We start from the raw sequence: 26,487 nt of genomic DNA on the forward strand, positions 1-26,487 counted from the left end.
ACACCACGCTTATATCTGGTTTGGCGTGGCTGGCTCCGCCCCGGCGTGGCTGGCTCTCTTCAGGCCACGCCTCCCTTCCCAGGACACGCCTCTCTTCCCCCACCTCTGGGAAGGTCCGGATCCCTCCACCACGTGACCCCCCAGGCACCCCCTTGAGGCCCCCAGCCTTCGTACAGGCCGACACAGTAGTGACCATTCTATGTCACTACACTTGTACCGAAAATTCCTCAGGTCCCCAGCAGGGGCGCTGGGTCGGCGTGTGTGTGAACACGCGTTCTCGGCTGCTTCGTCAGTCTTTCTCCACCGCTGGGGTGGTTGCCCGAGTTGGCACGCTGGTCACGCTGTCGGCGATGCCCGTGCTGGCAGGGATGATGGGTCCGGCTACGTCTCCATAGATGTGCGCGATGATCCCGTCGCCAGACACCGCTTGCAGCTCGTCCGCTGGTTGACGCGCGTCACCCCCATTGGCACCAGACACTTTTGATCCTTGTAGACTGTGGAACGACTTGGAGAGACAGCGCCTGTCGTCTCCCCCCCCCCCCCCCCCCTTTTCAAGAGTCCTCTTCCAGTTGTCTGTACGACTCGTGCTACACAGAGGACACGCTTCAGATCAAGTTATATCGTTCCGTGTCAGTCTCTGATCCGATCCTCAACTAAACTTCGTCTGTGGGTTGCGATTCAAAGGGGCACTCTCACGAATAGTGGTTGCACCAGCTTTCCCTCGAGGGGTTGACTTTGATCGGAGCACAATTGGAACAATTGTCACTATGATCGCATGTGTTAGCTGTACACAGCGACCTCACCACCGGGAATAGTAATGCTCTTCCCCACATTTGTATTATAATCCTGCGAGCACCAACCTTGGCTGGCAGCCTCTCTTAATGACGCAAAACAACTCTCCGTGATGCGTGGCTTCTGCTGATGCAGAGCTCCCTATCAACTTGCCAGTCCCGAGAGCAATCCCTGGAGCCTGCCACTCGCAGTACTTCTTATTATTTAGTATGGCATTGTGAAAAGAAATGAATGCAGAGGTTACTCATCCAGTCCAATTATGTGATTGACGCAGTGTGGATTTCAGCGATACCACCAGGATGTGCATGGATGGAGCATTCAACGGTGATGTGCTTGATGGTTCGGACTTCTCCACAGTCGCAGTTGGGCAATTATTTGAGCAGTACTGATTTCGGTTCTTGCGTTCTTGCTTATATCTGAATTTTTTCACCTCAGGCTCTTTCTTCTTATGAAGGGGCAGCTGTTTTCCTTTTGAAGTCGCTTGGGCTGTTTGTTGTCCAGATGTCTTTATTACCGCCATGTTTCTGTTCATGTTTTGGGCAGCATACCCCACGCTCCCATCACGGGTTGTGTTACATTTTTTTGCATGAGACTTGCAGTCTCTCAAAAAGGGGTGCTGTGGCCTTTGAAGTAGTGACCTATTGTGCACGGGTGTGCTTGCTGTCGCCATGTATTCCGTTCTCTCATCACGGGTTGGAAGCAAAACATTTTTTATTTTACACCTCTTATAGCTTGGAACCGTATCACTTTCCGCAGTTTTGACTCTGCAAGTGACTCCAAGTACGTTTTGAGCAGCGTTCACTGCACTCACATCGCTGTTTGGAATTCTTGCGTGGTATTTGATATATTAGGGGGAGGCGCCCCGCTGCATACATAATTTACTGCTACCATGTGCTGTTAGCTACTGGAAGCCAAAGGCGGTCGGTGAGGCTCTGATCCCGTGGAATACATATTATCTTGGTCGTGTGTGCTTGACCCATTCGCATTGTATCACCTCTGAATGACTATAGGTCTAATACTATCATAATTACTTGGTTATATATACAACTTGCTCTTCGAGTGAGAATGTTTTCCTCTTTTTTATGGCAACAAATCAGGTGTTGAGATGTTAAAACACCAAACTGAAACCTTTAAGAATGAATCATGGTCTGCATTAACCACAATACTTGGGGTCAGAATGCAAACAAAAAACACTGATAATATATGCATTGTCTTTGAAATTGATTGGTCCACACCAGAGACAGCTTTCTTTCGAGCCTAGTATCAAACCATTTTAGACAAGAGGACGCCAAAAGGCGTGCTCTTCGAGTGTTTGTGATGAGATATGATACGAAACTCCGAGTTGTTGAGGCGAATAAGCAAGCACCATATACATGTTAATATTATTATAACATAGTGAAAGCTTGGGAGCATATTGGCTCTGGCTCCTAGTTAGAAATCTACCCAACCCACAGATCCGCCAATACTGGTCGCTCTTACTCTGCAGGTTGAACTTAGGAATGGAGTGTTCAACTTCACGTTCTTTTCATTAAAGGCCTGTGACAAAGGTGAATCTATTGGAACCTCATTGTCTCAAGCTTACACATCTACAGGGTCTCCATTTGACTTTGTATTGTCTAAGAAGTCCACCCACACCTCCACTTCCACAAACTGCTGGGAGTTGCCTCGCTCTGCCTCACAGTCAGAATTCTCCTCCTGCTTCACGTTGCCTCCATTGATGTGAAGGTCTGCTTTTGGAGTTGAATGTTCATCTTCACATTTTACCATCAATTCTTCGCTCTTCATTAAATCTTCACATTTTACCTTCACTTCTTCACTCTTCACTGTCGCCTCTTCAAATTTCACCTTTAAACATTTCATAATGTCCAGGCCGGAATTCACTTCTGGTTCTTTTTTCAGGAGGGATGGGCTCATTGCAGCACTTTGACTTTCACAAGTCGATTTCAGACTACACTCCTTGGGGATCTTCTGATGCCTGTGTGTTCTCTGGTGTCGATGAAGAACTGATGACTGTGCAAATGCCTTCTCACACACACTGCACTTGAAGGGTTTCTCTCCTGTGTGTGTTCTCTGGTGGATCTGAAGACCTGATGACCATGCAAATGCCTTCTCACAGACAGTGCACTTGAAGGGTTTCTCTCCTGTGTGCATTCTCTGGTGTTTTTAAGATGTGATGAATCTGCAAAGTGCTTCTCGCACAGAGTGCACCTGAAGAGTTTCTCTCCTGTGTGTGTTCCTTGGTGTATTTTAAGAAATGATTCATCTGAAAATGCCTTCCCACAAACACTGCACTTGAAGGGTTTCTCTCCTGTGTGTGTTCTCTTGTGCCTTTGAAGATATGATGACCGTGTGAACGCCTTTGCGCACACAGTGCACTTGAAGGGTTTCTCTCCTGTGTGTGTTCTCTGGTGCCGTTTAAAATTAAATGAACCTGAAAATACGGTCCCACACAAACTGGACTTGAAACGTATCTCTCCCGTGTGTGTTCTCTGGTGGATCTGAAAACCTGATGCCCATGCAAATGCCTTTTCACAGACAGTGCACTTGAAGGGTTTCTCTCCTGTGTGTGTTCTCTGGTGGATCTGAAGACCTGTTGACCATGCAAATGCCTTCTCACAGACAGTGCACTTGAAGGGTTTCTCTCCTGTGTGCGTTCTCTGGTGTTTTTTTAAGATGTGATGAATCTGCAAAGGGCTTCCCGCACAAAGTGCACCTGAAGGGTTTCTCTCCTTTGTGTGTTCTTTGGTGTTTTTCAAGATCTGATGACTTTGCAAATGCTTTATCGCACAAAAGGCACCTGAAGGGTTTCTCTCCCATGTGTGTTCTCTGGTGCCGTTCATGAGGAGATGAACCTGAAAATACCTTCCCACGCAAACTGGACTTGCAACGTTTCTCTCCCATGTGTGTTCTCTGGTGGATCTGAAGACCTGATGACCATGCAAATGCCTTCTCACAGACAGTGCACTTGAAGGGTTTCTCTCCTGTGTGTGTTCTCTGGTGGATCTGAAGACCTGATGACCATGCAAATGCTTTCTCACAGACAGTGCACTTGAAGGGTTTCTCTCCTGTGTGTGTTCTCTGGTGGATCTGAAGATCTGATGACCATGCAAATGCCTTCTCACAGACAGTGCACTTAAAGGGTTTCTCTCCTGTGTGCATTCTCCTGTGTTTTTTAAGATGTGATGAATCTGCAAAGGGCTTCCCGCACAGAGTGCACCTGAAAGGTTTCTCTCCTGTGTGCGTTCTCTGGTGTTTTTTAAGATGTGATGAATCTGAAAAGGGCTTCCCGCACAGAGTGCACGTGAAGGGTTTCTCTCCTGTGTGTCTTATCTGGTGCCTTTTAAAACAAAATGAATTTGAAAATGTCTTCTCACACAAACTGCACTTAAAATGTTTCTCTCCCGTGTGTGCTCTCTGGTGGATCTGAAGACCTGATGACCATGCAAATGCCTTCTCACAGACAGTGCACTTGAAGGGTTTATCTCCTGTGTTTTTTCTGGTGCCTCTGAAGATTTGCTGATTGTGCAAATGCCTTCTCACACACAGTGCACTTGAAATGTTTCTCTCCTGTGTGTGTTCTATGGTGTGTTTTAAGATTCAATGACTGTGCAAATGCCTTCTCACACACACTGCACTTGAAGGGTTTCTCTCCTGTGTGTGTTCTCTGGTGGATCTGAAGAACTGATGACTCTGCAAATGCCTTCTCACAGACAGTGCACTTGAAAGGTTTCTCTCCCGTGTGTGTTCTCTGGTGTATTTTATGGGCGAATGAATCTGAAAATTCCTTCCCACACACACTACAACTGAAGGGTTTCTTCTCTCCCGTATGTGTTCTCTGGTGTTTTTTAAGAACAGATGAATATGAAAATGCCGTCCCACACACACTACACCTGAAGGGTTTCTCTCCCGTGTGTGTTCTCTGGTGTTTTTTAAGAACATATGGATCTGAAAATGCCTTCCCACACACACTACACCTGAAGGGTTTATCTCCTGTGTGTGTTCTCTGGTGTGTTTTAAGATTTGATGACACTGTAAATGCCTTCTCACACACAGTGCACTTGAAGGGTTTCTCTCCTGTGTGCGTTTTCTGGTGTTTTTTTAAGATATCTTGACACTGCAAATGCCTTCTCACACACAGTGCACTTGAAGGGTTTCTCTCCTGTGTGAGTTTTCTGGTGCTGTGTCAAATTTCCAGCACGATCTGTGCTGTATGCACACTGGTCGCATTGTTGCCTTTTTCTACCGAGCTGCGCCGAGTGCCTCTGCTCCATCAGACCAATTCTGCTGAGGAAGTGTCGGAAGAAGCGTCAGCTGCAGACAGAAAAAATATCCACACCATCTACGTCAGTATCGAGGCACAGAGGAATAAATAAATATATACATAGTCACACATAACTTACATGTCTATATTTATTCATATATTAAAGATATTCCCCAATCCATCACACGGGCTGTTAAGGCACACAATGAGAGGGCAAATGGTTATAAATATGCCTGGAGGCCCTAGTATCTTCAAAATAAATATTAACCCAAAACACCAAGCACAAAATTTCGGCTGCCTGGCGACAAAAGCAATATTTATAAAAGCACAATTCAGTTAACATAGCAACGGCTGTTGAAAATAATACTATTTGTATTCTGCAGAAATGCATAAATTAACGTCCAATCACAACTTAGAGGTGTGAAGCCAGGCTGATTTGCTTGAATGCTTGGATGAACAGATCTAACTTTAGCAGCATATATGCTGTGTTAATTTCCTGACTGATTCCATTCTTACAAAAAGTTCCAGAGGAAAACAAAAATAAGCTATTGTTTTGATTTAACCTCCGTGTTCAATAGTTAATATACTTTACTGTAAATACAAACTTGACACTGTCACACACTGGCATTATAAAAAGGTGGTGGTGTCCAGAACCATGCCTGGCCACCTTGATGTTCTCAGTATTAATGCTTCCTCACTTCACCATGTAATTAATTTAAGATCAATCAACATAGCAGAGGACCATAATAAGTCCAGCTTTCACTTATCAATTGTGTTTGCTGTCGGCGATAATCAAACTAATTGTTGAATTCATAATGCAGTGAAATAACTGCGCCACAGCTCCCCACAAAGACAAACTCTTAAATCCACATACATTTCACATGGATCATCATCTCTTACCTATACAATTATAATTTGTCTGTTTTTCTGTCCGTCTGTCTGTATACGAAACTTGTAGCAGATTTGACTCGCGAACCGTGGAGTTGACGTTTAAAAAAAGTACCCGGGTACCATGTGATAAGCCCCGTGGTGAGCCAGCGCTAATCGCATTTTGCATCCGTCAACTTTAAAGAAGTTAAATTAACAATTTAGTATAAGAATAGGTTTTCCCATTTTTTTCTGGCAACAAAACTGGTGTTAAGATGTTAAAACACCAAACTTAAACCTTTTTCAAGGAATCATTTCTGCATAAACACTATGTATATTTGTGGTCAAAATGCAAAAAAAACATGCTCTGATAGTATATGCATTGTCATAATAATAGGGTTGTTCCCCTTTTTTTCTGGAAACAAAACCAAAACCTTTTTACAATGAGTCATGTCTGCATTAACCACAATACTTGCAGTCAAAATGCAACAAAAAAACTCTGATAATATATGCATTGTCCGTGAAACTGATTGGTCCACACCAGAGACAGCTTTCTTTAGAGCCTCATCTCAATTGGTGCGAGACCAGATGACGCCAAAAGGCGTACAGCTCAAAGGCAATACACTATCAAAGTAATGAGGGCTCAGGGTAAACATCTACATCATTAGACCTCCTTTACCAGTGTAGGGGTGTTAGAGAGAGAGCCCGTTATGCATGGCAGCCTATGGTAAACAAACACAGTAGGCGGGGCTACATGTGTGCACGAGCAGGTGCCCTCTGCGACGTCCGCGCCAGACACCCTGGGGGGTCGATTCGGTCATTATGATCCCCCGGGGCCCCACCCCTCAGGGAGGGGTTGGGTATAAAAGGGGAATGTATCGAGGGGCTCGGGAGTGTTGTGTTAGCTAAGAAGAGGAGACGGAAGACGTCCTAGATAGAGCCCTGGTCTCCCCCTGGCACGCCGTCCTTATCAGGACCGCGCAGGCTCGAGCCAGTGGCGTGGTACCAGAGCCAGAGCCAGTGCTGGTCTGGACTCTGGGTACCGGGCCCGACTGACCAGTGTCGGGCCAAGATAGCCTCCCCTAGCCCATTAGAGGAGGACTCAGAGGCAGGCTAGGGTTAGCCTAGAGGTGTGTCCTCAGATAGACGGGTGAGGGGGCCGATACCCCCTCAGTGTGTATGTCACAACGTGTGGTGTTAAATAAACAAGTGTGCCTCCAACTCCGGTGTGAACGAGTCATAAGCGTTACTACATCTGGCGTCAGAAGTGAAACAAAGTACGAACATGGATACACGCCGGACGACTCGAGTCGGGGTACCAGAGGCAGAAGACACCACTGCAGTCGGAGGGCCCGAGACGGCTGAAGATGCCATCGACCAGCCGGGGCTGGGCGCATCCACGCCACAGCAGCTGGAGGAAGGGGAGCCGTCGATGGAGGGGCTGAGGGAGGCGCACGCGAAGCTGACCGAGCTGCTGTACGCCGCAGCCGCCATGCTCGACACCATCACGCAGCTGGGGGCTGCGGGACCGCCACGGGGCAACGGCAGCCGACGATCACAGCGCCTTCCCGCCATTTCCACGGAGCAACATTTTGAAACTCCCGCCATCGCCGCAGCTGCTGCTGAGGGCGTGGCCGCTCTAAGCATCGCGTCCAACGGCGGGAGTACAGTACCTGCCGCGTCACCACCAACGGGCGGAACGTCACCACGGGTGCGACCGGCGATGCCATCGCTGGTTCGTGCCGACGCTGACTTGAGTGAGGCGGACGAGGGAGTGCGTTCTTCCTCTGCAGCCGCTGCCTTACATCAGCGGCTACCTCCACTCAAGGAATTTGTGGGCGAGGATGGCGACTGGGGCGGCTTCCAGCGGCGCTTCCTCGTTTACCAGGAGATGGCACAGTGGACAGACGCCGAGGCTCTCCGCGCGCTGCCAGCACTTCTCGACAGCGACGCCCTCGCCACTCTAACATCGGCTTCGAAGGAGAGGCGCTCCACGCTGCGGAAGGCGATGCAGGTGCTGTCGGCGGTATATGGTCCACCATCGGACTGTCGCCAACTCTTTTACGATCGCCAGCGAGGGACGAAGGAGTCGCCCCTGGCGTACCGCACAAGCCTCCTGGCACTGGCGAAGGAGGCCTTTCCACGAATGGATGACGAGGGTGTCGACGCCATGGTGACAGAGAAGATACTTTTGCTGGCGGACGACTTAGACATCGTCATTGTCGCACAGGACGATGCAGAGATGTGCTCCCTCCAAGCGGCCCGTCTTCTCCACGCAAACCTGTCCTCTCAACGACGGAAGGCCAGCAAGGCGGCGAGCGGGCGTGCCGTCGCTGCAGCCACCCTCCCGGCGGAAGAGGTTTGCGCCATCGACCATCAACGGCAGCATGGAGCGGGAGTACGGGAGGACCGGGCCGGTTCAAGCCGTCTACAACATCCATCGTCGTCACCAGCGCTTCCACGCTGTTACAACTGCGGCATCCGGGGCCACGTCGCCTCGGGGTGCCGCTCTCCTGGGCAGCGCAGGACGACACCTCAACGGGACGCTGGCCCTCGTCACAAGCTCCACCATCATAATCCGGCGAGTCGCGGCACCCCTCATGCTTGGCCCACGCACACGCCCGTCACACACTCAAACACCGCAGCGAAGGGGGGGCCAATATCGCGTACCATGGCACCAACACGCACCGCTCTGGGTACTCAGATTGAACCCAGCCAGTGGTCCGTGTTGGCCCATCGGGTTGTAGCCGCGTCGTCAGGGTCGTCGGCCGTTGTGGGCCACATCGATGGGGTCGAGGTGCGCATCCTGGTCGATACAGGAGCATCGGCGACCATTATTTCGGAGTTGATTTATAACATTCTCCCTGCCCAAAGCCGTCCTTTGATGCCTGTTAACGTGCCATTCTTTGCTGCTAACGGGGGTTCACTTGGCATCATCGGACAAATTCGTGCCCAAATTTGTGTCGGGGATATTAAATTGTCTGGGCCGATTTTTGTTTCCTCCTCGCTGGCGGTTCCGTGCCTGCTGGGGACGGACTTCCTGGCCAAAATGCCGATTAGGATATTAATCGACCAGGGATGCATTGAGCTCCCATCGGGCCGACGCATGGCGTTTCTGCCATCCCCCGCTACGAGCCGGACGGCGTTCGCGACGGTGCCGGCGTTCGTAGATAGAACGGTGCGCGTTCCTCCGGGGGCGCAAATGTTGATTCCCTTGAAACTTCGGCGGCCCTTCGCTAAGGGCATTGGGGCTCAAGGGGTTCTGTTGGGACCGTCTAGGGCCGGGGTCAGTGGACCTGATTTACTCCCGGCCCAGACCATAGTGAGAGGGGAAGGAGAACCCTTCATCGCGGTCCTCAATGTGGGCTCGCAGACGGTGGTGGTCCCACAGGGGACCGTGCTTGCTCACGCAACGCCGGTGCCCTGTGAGGAACCCGTCGCGAGTCATGTCGGCGCTGTCCCTGCACCGCGACCACATTCGGACAGCGATGAAGGGTGGCTCGAGGCGCTTTGTGCGGGATCGACGGACCTGTCAAATTTAGAGCGTCAACGTCTTAAGACACTACTAAGGGAATTTTCCGACGTTTTCAGTCGGGATAAATACGATTTGGGCTGCACTAATCTGCTGCGTCACCATATTGATACGGGTGACAGCGCGCCAATACGCCAGAATCCTTTTCGGTTGAGTCCCGCCGAAAAGGACCATGTCAAATCGGCTGTTGATGACATGCTAGCCGCCGACATCATTTCTCCCTCCAACAGCCCTTGGGGAGCGCCGATCGTCCTGGTTAAGAAGCAGGACGGTTCGTTGCGGTTTTGCGTTGACTTTCGGCGCCTTAACAAAATTACGGTTGCCGACGCATACCCGCTCCCACGGATGGACGAATCGCTTGACGCCTTGGCGGGAGCGCGATTCTTCTCCACATTGGACTTACTTTCGGGATTCTGGCAGCTTCCTCTGGACGATGATTCAAAGCCTAAAACTGCTTTCCGTACTCCGCACGGCCTGTTTCAATTCAACCGGTTGCCGATGGGCTTACACTCAGCGCCGGCAACTTTCCAGCGGTTGATGGAATTGGTTTTGGCTGGATTGCAATGGGAGTCGTGCCTGATTTATTTGGATGACGTTATTGTCTTTGGCAAAACTTTTGATGAACATCTCCAGAGGTTGCGGGCGGTTTTCCTAAAGATGCGGGCTGCTAATTTGAAATTTAAGCCCCAAAAATGCCATTTGTTACGCGAGTCGGTGCGTTATTTGGGGCACATCGTGGGACGCTCAGGTATTTCTACCGATCCCGCCAAAACGCAGTGTGTAAGCTCCTGGCCGACTCCCACCTCAGTGGGAGAGGTTAGGAGTTTTATTGGGTTTGCGTCGTATTATAGACGCTTCGTCGCTAATTTTGCGACTATAGCAAAACCCCTACACGCTTTAACATCAAAAGGGGTTCGGTTCTGCTGGGGTCAGGAGGAGGAAGCTGCTTTTTGCTCCCTTCGGGACGCTTTGGTAAACGCTCCTCCCCTGATTTACCCTGATTTTTCAAAACCATTCTTGCTCGACACCGATGCGAGCAACACGGGTATTGGGGGCGTGCTCTCCCAGGTGGTTGACGGCGTGGAACGTGTGGTTGCGTACGGCAGTCGGGTGTTGTCTCCAGCGGAGCAACGATATTGTGTCACCCGTAGGGAACTGTTGGCAATTGTCCATTTCATCCAACAGTATCGCCCATATCTGTACGGTCGGCATTTCACCGTCCGCACAGATCATGCGGCACTGCAGTACGCCCTGAGGGTTCAACAGCCATCGGGACAATTGTCCCGATGGTTGGAGGTCCTCCAGGATTACGATTTCCAAACCACATACCGTAAGGGCGTTCGCCACACCAACGCGGACGCTCTGTCGCGCTTGCCAACCACCTCCGAGTGTGCATGCCTCCTGGGGTCTGGACGTTGCAGACCTCCAGGGGACACATCGGTTCCTGTCTTGGCGGCCGCCAACGACGACGATACAGTAGTTACTAATTCGATCGAACAACAGGGCAAAGATTCCCTGTTGGGGTTGCCCGTCATTGACTGGGGGCGCCTCCAGATGGAGGATGTGTCCCTCCTCGGGTGGCGACGTCGCGTTGGCGGTGCGGCGGGGGGAAAAAGAGGTGGTTCCGACGCATGGGAAATGTGCCAAGGCCTGCTGATGCATTGGGACGGGAAGTCGCGTCGACATCGGCTGGTGGTCCCTACTGGGTTGCGGGGCAGGGTGGTATGGGCCGCTCATGAGCGCCTCCTACACCTGGGGACCCAAAAGACTCTCGCCTTGCTGCAACTTGATTTTTATTGGCCTGGCATGACGAGGGATGTTGGGGATTTGTTGGGATCATGCCCTCGATGTGCACAACGCAAACCGCCGGCACGGGAGTCTAACCCGCCCTTGCAATCGATCAAAGTGTCCAGGATAAACGAGCTGGTCGCTCTGGACATTTTGGGACCATTCCCCGCCACCCCCAGGGGGAATAGATATTTGTTGACTGGTGTCGAGTATTTTACACGCTGGCCTATGGCCTGGCCTCTGGCCAACCAGTCGGCAGCAGCCATCGTGGAGGCCTTTGTTCAGGGTTATGTCCTGGACAAAGGTGCTCCGGAGAGGCTGCTGACCGACCAGGGCAGAAATTTTTCCGGTAAACTACTCAGACAAGTCTGTGATCTCCTGGGCACAAAGAAAATTCGGACCTCCCCATATCACCCACAAACTGACGGGATGGTCGAACGGTTGCATCGCACCATCACGTCCATGTTATCACAACAAGTTTCGGACTCGCAAACGGATTGGGACCTACAAATTCAGGGGGTCTTGGCGGCGTACCGGATGGCACCCCATGCAGCTACGGGGTTTTCTCCCTTTTACCTCATGTACGGCCGAGAACCAGACCCGCCTGTTCGTGCCCAGTTGCAGATCCCCGTGCCGCAGGGAAAAACTAATCTGGCTGACCACGTTAAATTTAATCTGGACAAATTGACCGAGGCACGGGATGCTGCAATGCAAAACTCTGACCTCCGTCAGAAGGCGAATGAGCGCCTCAGATTGAGTCGAGCGCACATGCTGCAGTGGAAGCCGGGGGACAAGGCATGGCTGCACTGCCCCCAGGTGCCACTGGCAACCTCCTCTAAACTGGTGCGGCCGTGGCGGGGCCCTGTGGAAGTGGTGGAGGTGTTACGACCGCAGTGCGTGCGCATCAAGTGGGGGAAGCGGCGATGGTTCGTGCACCCCTCTAGGTTAAAACCCTTCTCTGCGGTACACAATCACACTTCACACGCGCGTGGCCAAGCATGTGGGGGGTCGGCCGACTCGCTGGGTCCGTCTCCGTCGCTCTCACCTAATGCCTTGCCGGCTGTGCCACCTTCAGGTGCATCAGGAGTGACGGGCTCACGCCCAATCACCCCTCCTGCGGATACCGAGGGTCACGCGGAGTCGGATGAATGCTCACCCCAAGACGGACAATTGCCACCTGATGGTCCGCCACACGCGGTTACCCCGTGTGAGGGGCCCGCTGCAAGGACGCGCGCTAAAATGCGCAAACTGTTGTGAGGCCGGAAAATGTGTACATAGCTGTTGTGTTCATTGGATGTTGTGTGGGTGGTGTGTTCCCCACTCCTCGGATGTACATATGTTGGCTTCACCGTGTGTTGTGTGTGCGTGGTGGGTTCCCTGCTGATTGTATATAGGCTGTTTTTTTTACGGAATTCGTATTTATTCGGGGGGGGTGCGACGGGTTGTTTTCTCATCTTGCTGTTGCGTTCTTGTTCTGGTTCCTGTTATTGTTCAAAAATAGTGAGGCACACGCGCGGTCAGGGGGTGAAGGCACCTTTATTGTCAAATTTTTGTATGTTGGCAGCCGGGACGGCTGCATGCTATGCGGGGGGGAGTGATGTAGGGGTGTTAGAGAGAGAGCCCGTTATGCATGGCAGCCTATGGTAAACAAACACAGTAGGCGGGGCTACATGTGTGCACGAGCAGGTGCCCTCTGCGACGTCCGCGCCAGACACCCTGGGGGGTCGATTCGGTCATTATGATCCCCCGGGGCCCCACCCCTCAGGGAGGGGTTGGGTATAAAAGGGGAATGTATCGAGGGGCTCGGGAGTGTTGTGTTAGCTAAGAAGAGGAGACGGAAGACGTCCTAGATAGAGCCCTGGTCTCCCCCTGGCACGCCGTCCTTATCAGGACCGCGCAGGCTCGAGCCAGTGGCGTGGTACCAGAGCCAGAGCCAGTGCTGGTCTGGACTCTGGGTACCGGGCCCGACTGACCAGTGTCGGGCCAAGATAGCCTCCCCTAGCCCATTAGAGGAGGACTCAAAGGCAGGCTAGGGTTAGCCTAGAGGTGTGTCCTCAGATAGACGGGTGAGGGGGCCGATACCCCCTCAGTGTGTATGTCACAACGTGTGGTGTTAAATAAACAAGTGTGCCTCCAACTCCGGTGTGAACGAGTCATAAGCGTTACTACACCAGTACCAAACTATAATAGGTTTGATAATTGTTTATTTTACCCTTCTATCTGGCAACAAAACTGACACCTTTTTACAAGGAGTCATGTTTGCATAGACCACAATACCTGCAGTCATAATGCAAACAAAAAACAAAACTCTGATAATGTGCACTGTCCTTGAAGTTGATTGGTCCACACCCGAGACAGCTTTCCTTAGAGCCTAGTCTCACATGGGTTGGACCAGATGACGCCAAAAGGCGCACAACTCAAAGACAATGCACTATCAGAGTATGAGAGCTCGGGTGAAGCATTTACACCATTGGAACCTCATTTGCCAGTAAAAATATAATTAATTCTAGATTTGAAGCTTTCGTGACTGCAAGGATTCATATTCTTAGGTTTTTTCGGTAAAGTCACGTAGGTAAAACATCAAAATTAATGAAAATAAAATAAAATAAAACAAAAATCACGACGTTTCGGAGGCAACACAAGTCTCCGTCATCAGGTGGGACCGTCACAAGCCGAATTAGCTGCATCAAGTGAGGCAATGATTCAAGATGTAATCCCTTATAAGCAAGTTGAAGGGGGGAGGAGAGGGGGGGGGAGCTCATCAGAATGTGGTAGCCAATGAATGGAACGTATCGGGAGGGAGGGGGGGCGGGGCTCAAAGACAGCTCAAAGATAGCACTCCGTGCTGTCTTTGAGTCCCGCACCCCCTCCCTCCTGATACGTTCCATTCATTGGCTACCACATTCTGATGAGCTCCCCCCCCTCTCCTCCCCCCTTCAACTTGCTTATAAGGGATTACATCTTGAATCATTGCCTCACTTGATGCAGCTAATTCGGCTGTGACGGTCCCACCTGATGACGGAGACTTGTGTTGCCTCCGAAACGTCGTGATTTTTTTTTTTTTTTTTTTTTCATTAATTTTGATGTTTTACCTACGTGACTTTACCGAAAAAACCTAAGAATATAAAACAATATAATTGTTTTTTTACCCTTCTATCTGGCAACAATGGTATGGTAGGTTTGTTCCCCTTTTTTTCTGGCAGCAAAACTGAAACCTTTTTACAAGGATTCATGTCTGCATTAACCACAATACTTGCAGTCAAAATGCAAAAAAAAAAAACCACACTGATAATATATGCATTGTCCTTGAAACTGATTGGTCTACACCAGAGACAGCTTTCTTTCGAGCCTAGTCTCAAACAGTGATAGACCAGAGGACGCCAAAAGGCGGAGGTCCCATGATATAACAATTTAGTACTATTAATTATTATATTACTATGCTGAGCGAGCGCCAAAGCACATATCTGCGCATACACGAGACCGGGGCCCCTGCATGGGACTAGGCCTTATCACAGCACTATTAAGTACTATATTCTTGGTTCTTTCGGTAAAGTCACATAGATAGAAAAATCTTAATAAAAAAAGTTAATTAAAATCGAAATAGTAAAAATAATAAAAAAAACACTAATATAGATAGGCCTGGTTCTTAATCGGAGTTAAGTGTACTGGCAGTCTATAATGTAGACTATGTTTAGGGCGAGCCTAGCTCTAATCTCAGAGAGAATAAGATTGCTCCGATTTTAACTTGATAAATTAGACAAGACTCTCTTACAATCACACTTTGCATTAACAGATCAAATGTCCACATCTGATTGGGACCATGTAGATAACATGACAGTTTCTTCAGCTACTTCAATGTCAACTAAACGTAAAGTTAACTTGATTGCTAAATTCAACCTCATGTCAAAAAAGAAGCCCAAGCCACATGTTAAAAAGTCAGATGTTAACAAGATTTTTATCAATCAGAGTAACAGCCCAATTTCCGACAGACTAAAATCGGTACTAGCTAAAGGGTTGAATTTCGCAAGTCTCCCCTAAACACATCCCAGTGTGTCATATCATTGCCCAGGTCGACATAGCCCTCAAAGGTTTGGGACACATCCCAGCAGACGTTGCAAGATTTGAAATCGCTGCTATCCTCAAAAACGCTAAGAAACCCGTTAGCAACATCAGCAAGGACGAGCGTTTTGAACTCGCTCAATTAAAAAAGAGAGATGGCATTGTCATCCTCTCAGCCGACAAAGGCAATGCCACTGTCATCCTGGATAAAACCACTTACAACAACAAAATTCAGGACCTTCTTAATGATGGCAGCTATACCAAAATCAATAAAGATCCCACCAACTGCCTAGCCACGAAAACCAACATCATCACTAATTCGACTTCTCTAATCGAACCGACCACGCAGCTCTCTCTAAAACCTTCGGCTGCGAGACCACCCAGATTTTATGGCCTTACAAAAATCCACAAAGTAGGTACCCTGCTCCGTCCTATCGTCTTCACCATTAACTCACCCACCTACAAACTGGCCCGATTTCTGTCTGAGACCCTGCTTGCTTTCACGGGCAAGAATACCTCAGCTGTACTTAATTCAGCTCACTTGGTTTCTCTAATCAAAGACATCTCACTGTCTCCCGATGATTTGCTTGTCAGTTTCAAAGTAGACTCCCTGTTCACCAAGGTACCTGTACCTGACACCATTGCAATCATTGAAGACTTGGTCCAACAGTGACTGAATCCAGATGTACCAACTTTGGAAAGGAACTGCCTTACCAACACTTACTTCACCTGGAATGGTACATTCTACAAACAAAATGAGGGTACCTCAATGGGTTCTACCTTACTACTACAGACAGGACACACTGCTTTAGAATTAGTATAGCGACTACTACAGCCAGTACACGCTGCTAAAAAGTATAGTAGCTATACAGTGAGGGAAAAAAGTATTTGATCCCCTGCTGATTTTGTACGTTTGCCCACTGTCAAAGAAATGATCAGTCTATAATTTTAATGGTAGGTTTATTTGAACAGTGAGAGACAGAATAACAACCAAAAAATCCAGAAAAACGCATGTCAAAAATGTTATAAATTGACTAGCGGTAAGTACCCGGCGTTGCTCGGGCGAAAAAGGAAGATACACACATGGACTTACACACATACATTGACCCACACACATAGAAACACATCAACTTAGACGCACACACACACATATATGGTTAAATCCACGAAAGGATCGTTAGCAGGCCTGCCTAAATGTTTCTAACTGGCGAAGATGTTCCATTAGGGGGGTGCATGTTTCGCAAGCGTAGAGAAGGGAGGGAATTACCGTGGCCGAGAAGACCTGGAGCTTCATGCGGAGCGAAAGACCAGGTAGCTTCCACACAGCATTACGCAACTGATGAAAAGATAATGCCGCTCCACTGATTTGGAGTGAGACCTCTGCTGTTAAACCGGAGCCGGTCATGAGCACACTGGGCAGGTATTGGAATCTCGGCAATCTCTCCACAACTGCCGCATCACCAATTGTGAGTTGTGGGGGTGGATTGTTCGATGGTACAAAATACGCAGGCAGGTGCTTAGTTTTGGTGGGGCTAATGGTAAGGCCCCACCTCTTAGTGGCATGCTCCAGGTTCAGCCGCAGTGAGCAGCAATCACCAGAGCATCGGCATACATAACATGGTTGAGCAATAGGGAGGCATCCCTTGACTGCACCCGGGCATCGATCAACCTCCCATTGCATCTGTACCATATGGTAATTCCTCGGGAACAGCCATTGAAGTCTTCACGAACTACGTGGTAAAAAGATATGTTAAATAATGTGGAGCCAGAGGACATTCCTGTCACACCCCAAGGTGTAGAGGGAATGGCTCTGACTGACGGCTACGTAGTTTGACGAGGGGCCGCTCACCAACATGAAGGTCCTTAAGGATCGTGAGCAAAATTTGAGGGACTCCGAAAGCATGAAGAACCCAGAGGCCAGGCCTACTGATGGTATCATAGGCCTTGAGCAGGTCAATAAAGCACATACATTCACTCACATACACACATGGACCTACAGACACGCAAAGAAATGGACTTACACTGAATGACATGGAGCCATGCACACAAAGCGACTAACACAGACGGCCATGGACTGACACACAGACATATCGACTCACACACACAAAGACATGGACTTACACACACACACATATGGACTCACACACGCATAGACATGCACTTTAGATACACACACATGGAGTTACAAACACATATATCGACGTACACACATACAGTGACTCACACACATCGACTCACACACAGACATACGTGGACTCACAAACACATTGATGTAAACACACATGTACTTCCACACACATATCGACTAAGACACACACACACACACATGGACTTACACACACTTACATAGACTGACACACACATTTCCCTACACACCCATAGACATATGGACTGTGACACACAGACATCTACTTTAGATACACACACATGGATTAACACACACACACATCGACTGACACACAGACACACAAACGCACATTGACTTACACACTCAGATGGAGCCAAGCACACACATCGACTCACACACACACATTGACTTACACACACAATCGAGTGAAACACACACGTATGGACTTACACACACGTGGACTAAAACACACACAGCGACAGATACGCACACAAATGGACTGACACACACACACAAACAATTGTACGTACACACACACACGGGGCGTTGTCCGTTTGAAAAAGACAGACACACACATGAACTTACACACAGACATGGACCCACACACGTAGAAACCCATCGACTTACACGCACACAAACACAAATGGACTCACACACACAGACATCGACTTTAGGCACACGCATGTAGATTCTGCACACGAACATTATAATAGTAATAGAGAATTAAGCAACTTATTAGTTTAATAATAGTAAAGAATGAAGCCGAGTTGTTATGTGTACACAAACATTATCATTGTAATATTTGTAAATGTATTTGTTTAATAATAGAAAGCAATAAACCTGAGTTCTTAGCGAAAGATTGAATAAAATAGTACTTTACATTGGCGTAGTAACGCCTCGTCCCGTGCAGAGCCCGCGGCCTCGCCAGATTGGCAAGCCAGAGGAGGTGAGATATTGCCAGGCTGCGGGCTGGGCCACTACCCTCGCCCCCCCCCCCACCATCCCCCCGCCCTCGCCAGAATAATACTATGTAACCGCTTTAATAACATTAAATTAATATCTAAGGACTTTATATCAGTAACTGCACGCATTGGGGTGGCGGGGGGAAGAGGACATCACACTGTGAAGAGAAATCGGCAGCGTGATGTGTATATCTATTCCTTGTTAAACGCGTAAAATAAAATGTCCCCGTGAGCTCGAGTGAACGCGCACCACTTGACAGGGTCCCCCCCCCCCCCACGCAATTAGCGTCACTTGGTACGGTCGATGTGGCGCAATAAGTAAATAATGAATCATAGAAACGGCACAAATGTGTTAATTAAACTACTTTAAAGTTTACGGATTGGAAAACGAAATAGCCTATTCCCACCGCGGGGCTTAGGGCATGCCGCCTGTCAAATTTTTTTCTACGTTCAGCCCACCATCCGAGAGCCAAATCCCCCGCAAGCGCGAGCACGCGAAGACTTTTATATATAAGAAAGAAAAGATGAACTTAGGAAGGAGCCACTCAGACTCTTCTATGTTAAGCAACTTTAATATCTAAAAACACTCTTAATATGTGAACACACTTATGATCGGAATTGTCAACACCGTACTCCTGAAGATGTCCTACTCATTAATCTGTACCATTAACCCTCAATGGTTACGTTTGTTAAAATTGAGTAACAGAACAATCGGCTAACTCCTCCGAGTAGAGCAACCATACACAGCGATAGGAAAAATCCGTAAAAATTCACAATACTCATATGAAACGTGCTAAAGAAACATGTGCCCAACGGCAAAAGTAGACATCAATGAATTCATTGGTAAGATTATGTCATTAACGAAACGTCCTGAAACAATAGTGAGTGCTCGTGTGCCTGTTTGGCTAACAGATGCTTATAAATTGGCGAATGGGACATTAATGAATTCGCAGGCAAGATTCTGTGATCAAAAGAAAAATCTCAACACAATAGTATTCCTGTGTGTATGTTCGTAACATAGATGCTTATAAATGTTTAGTGTGTCATCAATGAATTGATAAAGTTATGCAATTAATGATAACATATGGCTAAAATACTTCTAAATGACCGTATTCATGTAACTCAAGGGACAGAACAATGCTTTTCACCTTCTTGGTTCTTTCGGTAAAGTCACGTAGAAGGGAATAAAATAATAAAAATAAAACATAATAAAATGAAATAATTCTCACGACGTTTCGGCTACAACGCAAGCAGCCGTCTTCAGGTGAAGAATGAGACACTACCAAGCTAGGAGCTTATATATAAACTGGGTTGGAGGTGGAAGAGCGCCTTAACAAAAAGAATGTGCATATGAAGAGGAATTTAGCATATTCATGGGAAATGCGTAGGAGGTGGGCGGGGGGGGGTTTCAAAGTCATATTATGCCCATGCATTATGCAGGATCAGCAGCACCAAGGGGGGGTGCAGGGAGTAGCATTAACAAAGGAAAGGAATGTTAATGATATGTAGCTGCAGTTACTAAACAACCACGTAGAAAACTAAAGTATAAACTACATAAAAAAAAACTAAAGTATAAGCTGCATAGCACCATCAGTATACTTACTATACTCTACAATAAGCTGAGTTACTAACAGCAAGTAATACATTACAATTCTACGTCGTAAAAATTATATAATATGCTTCCATCTAAACTTTATTCTCTTACATCACACGAGCATATACCGTACTATATACTGCCATAGATAAACCCAACGTTAAATTATATACTGTATTGCTATAAACCACCCTATACCTTATACATTTCAGCATAACACTATGTATTATTCTACCCACCCTAATGTGTATCGAAATGGTTTATTACGTCCTTCCAATGATTGCTAAGCCAGAATCCATCTTCTCGGTTAAAATTGTCTCTGTGTTTGTATATGTGGATCGCCTCATGAACGAATCTCTCATGATAGCCAGATGGCTTGCAGAGAACCTCTGTCTTGGAGAAGTCAATGTCATGTGAGCCCACTGAGTTGTAACAGTGATCTGCCACGGCTGAGGTGTTTGTCCTACCGTGTTTCAGGTCAGCTTTATGTTCACGGATGCGGTCCGAGACATGTCGTTTGGTTTCCCCAATGTAACTGCTACCACAGAGGCAACTTAGTTTGTAGACACCAGGGTACTCTATGTCTGGAACCACATCTTTTACAGACGGTACCAGATCACGGATTTTATGTACTGTGTTGAATCGGACCTGGATCTTGTGTTTAATCAGGATTTTGGAGATCTTTTTTGTGACCCCAGCAATGTAGGGTAAGGTGATGGTCTTGAAAGGCTCCTCAACAGGATCCTTCTTGATGGCTGGAGTGATGGCTTTGCGGATTGTGTAGTCGGAGTAACCATTAGCCTTAAGAGCTTGGCGTACGTGTTTCAGTTCACTGGAAATGTGTTCATGGTCGGAGATGCATTGGGCTCTATGATATAGAGTCTTGATGAGGGAATTCTTCTGGGATGGATGGTGGTGGGAATCCGGTTTTAGATAAGCATCCGTATGGGTGGCTTTCCTATAGACAGAGTGGCTCATTGAACCATCAGGTCTCCTTTTGATTAGGACATCCAAAAAGGGTAGCTTGCCATCATTTTCGACTTCCATGGTGAATCTGATGGCTGGGTGTATGGAATTGATGTGGTCGAGAAATTGGTCTAGAGCAGGCCGGCCATGTGGCCAGATGACAAAAGTGTCGTCTACGTACCTCTTCCATAAGGTCGGGCGTAGAGTGGCAGTCTTTTATTATGTTTAATTTTTATTATTTTATTACTTCCCTTCTACGTGACTTTACCGAAAGAACCAAGAAGATGAACCCCTGCAGTCACGAAAGCTTTAAATCGAAATGCTTTTCACATTCAACTAAGAGTTAACACACCACAAATATGTTTTTTGGAAGAATCTTATTAGTACCAATATGCGCGGATGTGTGTGGGTGTGTTGTCTTCTTGCTAACTGTTGAGTTAGCGACTTCCGAAGTGCTGCGTTCCTTGTACCGAAAATTCCTCAGGTCCGCAGCAGGGGCGCTGGGTCGGCGTGTGTGTGAACACGGCGTTCTCGGCTGCTTCGTCAGTCTTTCTCCACCGCTGGGGTGGTTGCCCGAGTTGGCACGCTGGTCACGCTGTCGGCGGTGCCCGTGCTGGCAGGGATGATGGGTCCGGCTACGTCTCCATAGGTGTGCGCGATGATCCCGTCGCCAGACACCGCTTGCAGCTCGTCCGCTGGTTGACGCGCGTCACCCCCATTGGCACCAGACACTTTTGATCCTTGTAGACTGTGGAACGACTTGGAGAGACAGCGCCTGTCGTCTCCCCCCACCCCCCCCCCCACTTTTCAAGAGTCCTCTTCCAGTTGTCTGTACGACTCGTGATACACAGAGGACACGCTTCAGATCAAGTTATATCGTTCCGTGTCAGTCTCTGATCCGATCCTCAACTAAACTTCGTCTGTGGGTTGCGATTCAAAGGGGCACTCTCACGAATAGTGGTTGCACCAGCTTTCCCTCGAAGGGTTGACTTTGATCGGAGCACAATTGGAACGATTGTCACTATGATCGCATGTGTTGGCTGTACACAGCGACCTCACCACCGGGAATAGTAATGCTACGGCACTCTTCCCCACATTTGTATTATAATCCTGCGAGCACCAACCTTGGCTGGCAGCCTCTCTCAATGACGCAAAAAAACTCTCCGTGATGCGTGGCTTCTGCTGATGCAGAGCTCCCTATCAACTTGCCAGTCCCGAGAGCAATCCCTGGAGCCTGCCACTCGCAGTACTTCTTATTCTTTAGTATGGCATTGTGAAAAGAAATTAATGCAGAGGTTACTCATCCAGTCCAATTATGTGATTGACGCAGTGTGGATTTCAGCGATACCACCAGGATGTGCATGGATGGAGCATTCAACGGTGATGTGCTTGATGGTTCGGACTTCTCCACAGTCGCAGTTGGGCAATTATTTGAGCAGTACTGATTTCGGTTCTTGCATTCTTGCTTATATCTGAATTTTTTCACCTCAGGCTCTTTCTTCTTATGAAGGGGCAGCTGTTTTCCTTTTGAAGTCGCTTAGGCTGTTTCTTGTCCAGATGTCTTTATTACCGCCATGTTTCTGTTCATGTTTTGGGCAGCATACCCCACGCTCCCATCACGGGTTGTGTTACATTTTTTTGCATGAGACTTGCAGTCTCTCAAAAAGGGGTGCTGTGGCCTTTGAAGTAGTGACCTATTGTGCACGGGTGTGCTTGCTGTCGCCATGTATTCCGTTCTCTCATCACGGGTTGGAAGCAAAACATTTTTTATTTTACACCTCTTATAGCTTGGAACCGTATCACTTTCCGCAGTTTTGACTCTGCAAGTGACTCCAAGTACGTTTTGAGCAGCGTTCACTGCACTCACATCGCTGTTTGGAATTCTTGCGTGGTATTTGATATATTAGGGGGAGGCGCCCCGCTGCATACATAATTTACTGCTACCATGTGCTGTTAGCTACTGGAAGCCAAAGGCGGTCGGTGAGGCTCTGATCCCGTGGAATACATATTATCTTGGTCGTGTGTGCTTGACCCATTCGCATTGTATCACGTCTGAATGACTATAGGTCTAATACTTTCATAATTACTTGGTTATATATACAACTTGCTCTTCGAGTGAGAATGTTTTCCTCTTTTTTATGGCAACAAATCAGGTGTTGAGATGTTAAAACACCAAACTGAAACCTTTAACAATGAATCATGGTCTGCATTAACCACAATACTTGGGGTCAGAATGCAAACAAAAAACACTGATAATATATGCATTGTCTTTGAAATTGATTGGTCCACACCAGAGACAGCTTTCTTTCGAGCCTAGAATCAAACCATTTTAGACAAGAGGACGCCAAAAGGCGTGCTCTTCGAGTGTTTGTGATGAGATATGATACGAAACTCCGAGTTGTTGAGGCGAATAAGCAAGCACCATATACATGTTAATATTATTATAACATAGTGAAAGCTTGGGAGCATATTGGCGCTGGCTCCTAGTTAGAGATCTACCCAACCCACAGATCCGCCAATACTGGCCGCTCTTACTCTGCAGGTTGAACTTAGGAATGGAGTGTTCAACTTCACGTTCTTTTCATTAAAGGCCTGTGACAAAGGTGAATCTATTGGAACCTCATTGTCTCAAGCTTACACATCTACAGGGTCTCCATTTGACTTTGTATTGTCTAAGAAGTCCACCCACACCTCCACTTCCACAAACTGCTGGGAGTTGCCTCGCTCTGCCTCACAGTCAGAATTCTCCTCCTGCTTCACGTTGCCTCCATTGATGTGAAGGTCTGATTTTGGAGTTGAATGTTCATCTTCACATTTTACCATCACTTCTTCGCTCTTCATCACATCTTCACATTTTACCTTCACTTCTTTGCTCTTCACTGTCGCCTCTTCAAATTTCACCTTTAAACATTTCATAATGTCCAGGCCGGAATTCACTTCTGGTTCTTTTTTCAGGAGGGATGGGCTCATTGGAGCACTTTGACTTTCACAAGTCGATTTCAGACTACACTCCTTGGGGATCTTCTGATGCCTGTGTGTTCTCTGGTGTCGATGAAGAACTGATGACTGTGCAAATGCCTTCTCACACACACTGCACTTGAAGGGTTTCTCTCCTGTGTGTGTTCTCTGGTGGATCTGAAGACCTGATGACCATGCAAATGCCTTCTCACAGACAGTGCACTTGAAGGGTTTCTCTCCTGTGTGCGTTCTCTGGTGTTTTTTAAGATGTGATGAATCTGCAAAGTGCTTCCCGCACAGAGTGCACCTGAAGAGTTTCTCTCCTGTGTGTGTTCCTTGGTGTATTTTAAGAAATGATTTATCTGAAAATGCCTTCCCACACACACTGCACTTGAAGGGTTTCTCTCCTGTGTGTGTTCTCTGGTGCCTTTGAAGATATGATGACCGTGTGAACGCCTTTCCGCACACACTGCACTTGAAGGGTTTCTCTCCTGTGTGTGTTCTCTGGTGCCTTTGAAGATATGATGACCGTGTGAACGCCTTTCCGCACACAGTGCACTTGAAGGGTTTCTCTCCTGTGTGTGTTCTCTGGTGCCGTTTAAGATTAAATGAACCTGAAAATACGGTCCCACACAAACTGGACTTGAAACGTATCTCTCCCGTGTGTGTTCTCTGGTGGATCTGAAAACCTGATGCCCATGCAAATGCCTTTTCACAGACAGTGCACTTGAAGGGTTTCTCTCCTGTGTGTGTTCTCTGGCAGATCTGAAGACCTGTTGACCATGCAAATGCCTTCTCACAGACAGTGCACTTGAAGGGTTTCTCTCCTGTGTGTGTTCTCTGGTGGATCTGAAGATCTGATGACCATGCAAATGCCTTCTCACACACAGTGCACTTAAAGGGTTTCTCTCCTGTGTGCGTTCTCTGGTGTTTTTTAAGATGTGATGAATCTGCAAAGGGCTTCCCACACAAAGTGCACCTGAAGGGTTTCTCTCCTTTGTGTGTTCTTTGGTGTTTTTCAAGATCTGATGACTTTGCAAATGCTTTATCGCACAAAAGGCACCTGAAGGGTTTCTCTCCCATGTGTGTTCTCTGGTGCAGTTCATGAGGAGATGAACCTGAAAATACCTTCCCACGCAAACTGGACTTGCAACGTTTCTCTCCCGTGTGTGTTCTCTGGTGGATCTGAAGACCTGATGACCATGCAAATGCCTTCTCACAGACAGTGCACTTGAAGGGTTTCTCTCCTGTGTGTGTTCTCTGGTGGATCTGAAGACCTGATGACCATGCAAATGCTTTCTCACAGACAGTGCACTTGAAGGGTTTCTCTCCTGTGTGCATTCTCCTGTTTTTTAAGATGTGATGAATCTGCAAAGGGCTTCCCGCACAGAGTGCACCTGAAAGGTTTCTCTCCTGTGTGCGTTCTCTGGTGTTTTTTAAGATGTGATGAATCTGAAAAGGGCTTCCCGCACAGAGTGCACGTGAAGGGTTTCTCTCCTGTGTGTCTTATCTGGTGCCTTTTAAAACAAAATGAACTTGAAAATGTCTTCTCACACAAACTGCACTTAAAATGTTTCTCTCCCGTGTGTGCTCTCTGGTGGATCTGAAGACCTGATGACCATGCAAATGCCTTCTCACAGACAGTGCACTTGAAGGGTTTATCTCCTGTGTGTTTTTTCTGGTGCCTCTGAAGATTTGATGATTGTGCAAATGCCTTCTCACACACAGTGCACTTGAAATGTTTCTCTCCTGTGTGTGTTCTATGGTGTGTTTTAAGATTCGATGACTGCGCAAATGCCTTCTCACACACACTGCACTTGAAGGGTTTCTCTCCTGTGTGTGTTCTCTGGTGGATCTGAAGAACTGATGACTCTGCAAATGCCTTCTCACAGACAGTGCACTTGAAAGGTTTCTCTCCCATGTGTGTTCTCTGGTGTATTTTAAGGGCGAATGAATCTGAAAATTCCTTCCCACACACACTACAACTGAAGGGTTTCTTCTCTCCCGTATGTGTTCTCTGGTGTTTTTTAAGAACAGATGAATATGAAAATGCCGTCCCACACACACTACACCTGAAGGGTTTCTCTCCCGTGTGTGTTCTCTGGTGTTTTTTAAGAACATATGGATCTGAAAATGCCTTCCCACACACACTACACCTGAAGGGTTTATCTCCTGTGTGTGTTCTCTGGTGTGTTTTAAGATTTGATGACACTGTAAATGCCTTCTCACACACAGTGCACTTGAAGGGTTTCTCTCCTGTGTGCGTTTCTGGTGTTTTTTAAGATATCTTGACACTGCAAATGCCTTCTCACACACAGTACACTTGAAGGGTTTCTCTCCTGTGTGAGTTTTCTGGTGCTGTGTCAAATTTCCAGCACGATCTGTGCTGTATGCACACTGGTCGCATTGTTGCCTTTTTCTACCGAGCTGCGCCGAGTGCCTCTGCTCCATCAGACCAATTCTGCTGAGGAAGCGTCGGAAGAAGCGTCAGCTGCAGACAGAAAAAATATCCACACCATCTACATCAGTATCGAGGCACATAGGAATAAATATATATACATAGTCACACATACCTTACAT

At 47.8% G+C, this 26,487-nt stretch overlaps 1 protein-coding gene across 1 annotated transcript; it reads right to left on the reverse strand.

The window, feature by feature from the left end:
* Positions 1-289: 289 nt before the first annotated feature.
* Positions 290-25,906, reverse strand: LOC144953582 (uncharacterized). Its single transcript, XM_078884157.1, is given in 8 exon segments — positions 290-441; positions 2,990-3,464; positions 3,466-4,268; positions 4,351-4,906; positions 21,523-21,644; positions 22,159-22,207; positions 23,596-25,267; positions 25,269-25,906. Coding segments are annotated over 8 exon segments (4,389 nt in total). The 5' UTR covers positions 25,829-25,906.
* Positions 25,907-26,487: the final 581 nt, after the last annotated feature.

The sequence above is a fragment of the Lampetra fluviatilis genome, chromosome 78 (genome assembly GCF_964198595.1).
Source record: "Lampetra fluviatilis chromosome 78, kcLamFluv1.1, whole genome shotgun sequence".
NCBI lineage: Eukaryota > Metazoa > Chordata > Hyperoartia > Petromyzontiformes > Petromyzontidae > Lampetra > Lampetra fluviatilis.